At 54.7% G+C, this 3771-nt stretch overlaps 1 protein-coding gene across 4 annotated transcripts in view; it reads right to left on the bottom strand.

Moving 5' to 3' along the window:
* MGAT5B (mannosyl (alpha-1,6-)-glycoprotein beta-1,6-N-acetyl-glucosaminyltransferase, isozyme B) overlaps window positions 1-3771 on the bottom strand; it is a 91441-nt gene that overhangs the window by 23396 nt on the left and 64274 nt on the right. For all 4 annotated transcript variants that reach the window (XM_011986724.1, XM_011986811.1, XM_011986644.1 and 1 more), the window contains one exon: window positions 2273-2406. In XM_011986724.1, the coding sequence (XP_011842114.1) occupies window positions 2273-2406 (134 nt within the window). The remainder of the gene's footprint in view (window positions 1-2272; window positions 2407-3771) is intronic.

Genomic DNA, 3771 nt, shown 5'->3' with positions numbered 1-3771 from the left:
AGAATCGCTTGAACCTGGGAGGCAGAGGTTGCAGTGAGCCAAGATCATGCCACTGCACTCCAGCCTGGAGGACAGAGTCAGACTCTGTATCAAAAAAAAAAAAAAAAAAAGTTTCTTCATGACATTCTCTAGTTGAAGAACCTTCAGTGGTCCTCCAACATGAACTCAGGAACCTTGGCTAAAAGACCCCACTCCTTGGTGCCCTGATCCTCCATGCTCCTCTTACCAGCCTCCAATCTGACTGCTTCCCTTCTTTTTCTCTTTTCCTCTCTTTTTTTTTTTTCCCCCTGAGACGGAATCTTGCTCTGTTGCCCAGGCTGGAGTGCAGTGGTGCCATCTCAGCTCACTGCAACCTCCACCTCCCAGGTTCAAGCGATTCTCCTGCCTCAGCCTCTTGAGTAGCTGAAATTACAGGCACCCACCACCTCGCCCAGCTAATTTTTGTATTTTTAGTAGAGATGGGGTTTCACCATGTTGGCCAGGCTGGTCTCGAACTTCTGACCTCATGATCTGCCCGCCTTAGTCTCCCAAAGTGCTGAGATTACAGGTGTTAGCCCCATGCCTGGCCTGACTGCTTCCCTTCTAAGTGATCTAATTACCCAAGCCTCTCATCTCCGTAGCTTTTCCTCTTCCACAGCCCAGAGCAACACCATTTCCTCCCCACCTCTATTTCCACTCCCCATTTCCTTTCCCTCCAGAAATCTGCTCCCTGTGCTTGCTCTACCCCAAGCACTTTTCTGCTGGGAGGACAGTGAGAAGTCTAATGCAACCTTGAAATAGGCCCTGCAGAAAGAGTCTGGTCCCGACTGAGCTGTGTGACCTCAGGCTGCATGCTCTACCTCTCTGGGCCTTGGTTTTCTCATCTGGACTGCGTGGGCCCCAGGAACCTTCCCACTTTCTCAACCTTCTGCAATTCAATGATGCCATTACTTATTTATTCAAAAATCACATCTGCCCCAGTACAGCCTAGAGTCTAGAGAATCAGAAAAAAAAAAAAGAATAGTCCAAGCACCCACAAGAGATGCCATGAATTTGACAGGCTAAATACAAATCATATACTTTACTCACAAGCAAGTCCCTCAGGACTCCGCTCAGAGTCTGTGATGCTCTTAATTTAATAGATGCAATCCTAACAAGGGTGCTTATCTAGCTTTCTGGCCCAGAGCCTTCAAAGAGCCACACGCAAGATGCCGCTGGAGGCAGATGTACTGACAACAATTAAAGTGACAGCCAAGAGCCTCCCACTAAGGTGGAAGAGCGCAGCGCGAAGCAGACACGAGGAGGGGACACAGCTCCGCGCCTCTGCCGTCCAGAAGAGCAGGCCCGTGCACCTGGGTGGGAGGCAGAGAACTGACCCTGAGATGTCAAGAAAAGGTGAAATTGTTTTCAGTGAGCTGCGTTTAACAGGATAGGTCAGTGTGTATATACATTTTAGAGTATCATTAAAAACAGCTGAAACCCAGGCACGGTGGCTTGCGCCTGTAATCCCAGCAGTTTGGGAGGCCTACGTGGGCCGATCGCTTGAGCCCAGGAATTCAAGACCAGCCCGGGCAACCTGGTGAAACCCTTTCTCTACAAAAAATATAAAAATTAGTTGAGCGTGGTGGTGGATGCCTGTAATGCCAGCTACTTGGGAGGCTGAGGCAGGAGGATCACTTGAGCCCAGGAGGTCGAGGCTGCAGTGAGCCGAGGAGATCACACCACTGCACTCCAACCTGGGCAATAGAGCCAGATCCTGTCTCAAAAAACAAACAAACAAATAGCTGAAGCCCAGCTCCACTCACGTTCCTTGCCTGGAGCCCTGGCAGCCAAGTCCACTCCTGCATTTCTGGAACCTTCCAGTTCTTCCCACATCCCTCTTTACTGCATCTGTTCCCTCTGCCTGCCTGCTCCTTTCCACCCAGGGAAGTTCTCCAACCTACTCTGGAATGCCTGTCTTTCTGGGAGGCCACGGAGTCCCCTGTGTTCTGGAACTGTGTGCCCAACCGCCCTCCTGGAGGGTGAAGGCTACGTCTGCTGGAGTCAGGGAGGTCACCCCGCCCTGGACATCCCCTCCATGCTTCCTGCTCCCCAAATAGCACCAGAAGCTTCCTTCCTGGTTCATACACTTACGGAGAAGGAGAAGGCGATGCTTGCTGGGTCCCACCACCCCACTGGCTGGAGAAGGAAAGAGAGGGAGGAACAAGACCCTGGTTGCCTCTCGTGCCACCTCTGAGAACCGTGAGGAGGACCTCCTGACCCTGACCCCACCCTCACCCGGTGGGGCACTCACGAAACATGGTCATGAACTGCTTGGGGTTGAGGTTCCAGTAGCCCCAGTTGGTCCGGTAGCCATGCAGCGTGGCATACTCCTCGTGGTTGTATGCGGGTTCCGTCCCGAAGGTGTCGATGACCCTGATTCGGCACCTGCCCCCCCAGGGACCGGGAACCAGGGTCAGTAACCTCCCTGCGTGTCCTTGGGCTGGAGTTGCCCCAGCCACGAGCACTGTCACCAGCCAGTGGCGGCGTCAGAGTAGCACAGTGTGTGTTAGCACTTGGACTAGGACACTGCCTCGCTGTGTGACCACAGGCAAGTGCCTTCACTTCTCTGTGCTGCCTCATCTGTCAAGTGGGAAAAACAACAGCCCAATTGTCTCAGGGTTGTAGGGAGGCTCCTGGCCCACGGTCCGTGGTTAGCACTCAGGAACTGTCGCCATTACTGCCACCCAGAAGGGAGGCATTGTTTGGAGAGGGGGCCCTCTCTGTTGTCCCCCGGGTCCTCTATACAATTTGCACCTGCCTGGGTCGGGAGTCCATAGCCCCTCTGCTCAGGAGCCTGACACCCCTGGATGTGCCCGGTCTATAGGGCCAGGATGCAACAGGCAGGGTCCCAGGCACTGCCCATGGGCTGTCTTTGGGTGGCAGCACTTCTGAGCCTCCTCTGCAAGGCTGGTCCCAGCCAGGGTGGACCCTGCAGCTGGGCAGAGGCTCTGCTCCACAGGGTTCTTCTCCCTCTGCTGCCTCCAGCGGTGGAGGCCCAAGTTCAAAACAGAGGGGGCTTGTTCCTATAGATCCGCCAACCGCAGGGCCAGACGAACTCCGAGGCCACTCTCAATGGGCCACAGCCCCAGAGCCACACCCTCTGCCCACCCTACCCCTTGGAAGGGGCACCTGAAAAAAAGCACCAAGACTCAGAGGCCCTGCAAGGAGCTCCTCACCCCAGCGTCCTTCCTGGTGACCCAGAATTGTCTGCAGAGTGCTGAGGTCGGCACTTTTCCCCCAGGGAAGGGGCCTGGGGTGGGAGAGAGCGCCCAGTACATAGAGAACGCGCATTAATAATAAAAGCAATAACACTGCCTGTCACTTTTTTCCCTAATAAAATCATGTGGGATCGTCAATGGGACTGGAGCACACGTAATAAATAGCAGGGCTCTCTGTGCTAAATTAAGCCCCACATCCCGCTGGCTGCAGTGAGACAGGGAGCGATGGCCTTGGCCTTCCTCCAGACGGAGAGAGGGTGGGGTGGAGGAAGAGGGGAGTGCTGAGCAACTCTCCCCACCCCAGGGTCCCCACAGCAGGGTCACAGCCCTGGTTACTGTCCCGTTCCCTTGTACCCCTCTCCACTTCCTCAGCCCCACTCCATGTAGATTACCCTGGTCCCCTGCCCCCAGCCTCAAAGCAGCAGAGGGGTGATGGAGCAACTCCCTGGGTGGTTTATTAATTATCATTGTGTTAGCCGGGAGGCAGACATGGAAGTGGCAGGGGAGGGAAGGGAAGGGGAGGGGAGAGAAG

The sequence above is a fragment of the Mandrillus leucophaeus genome, unplaced genomic scaffold (assembly GCF_000951045.1).
Source record: "Mandrillus leucophaeus isolate KB7577 unplaced genomic scaffold, Mleu.le_1.0 Scaffold1, whole genome shotgun sequence".
Taxonomy (NCBI): domain Eukaryota; kingdom Metazoa; phylum Chordata; class Mammalia; order Primates; family Cercopithecidae; genus Mandrillus; species Mandrillus leucophaeus.
Note: the sequence above shows the minus strand (reverse complement) of the source record. Positions and strands in the feature narration are given on the sequence as shown.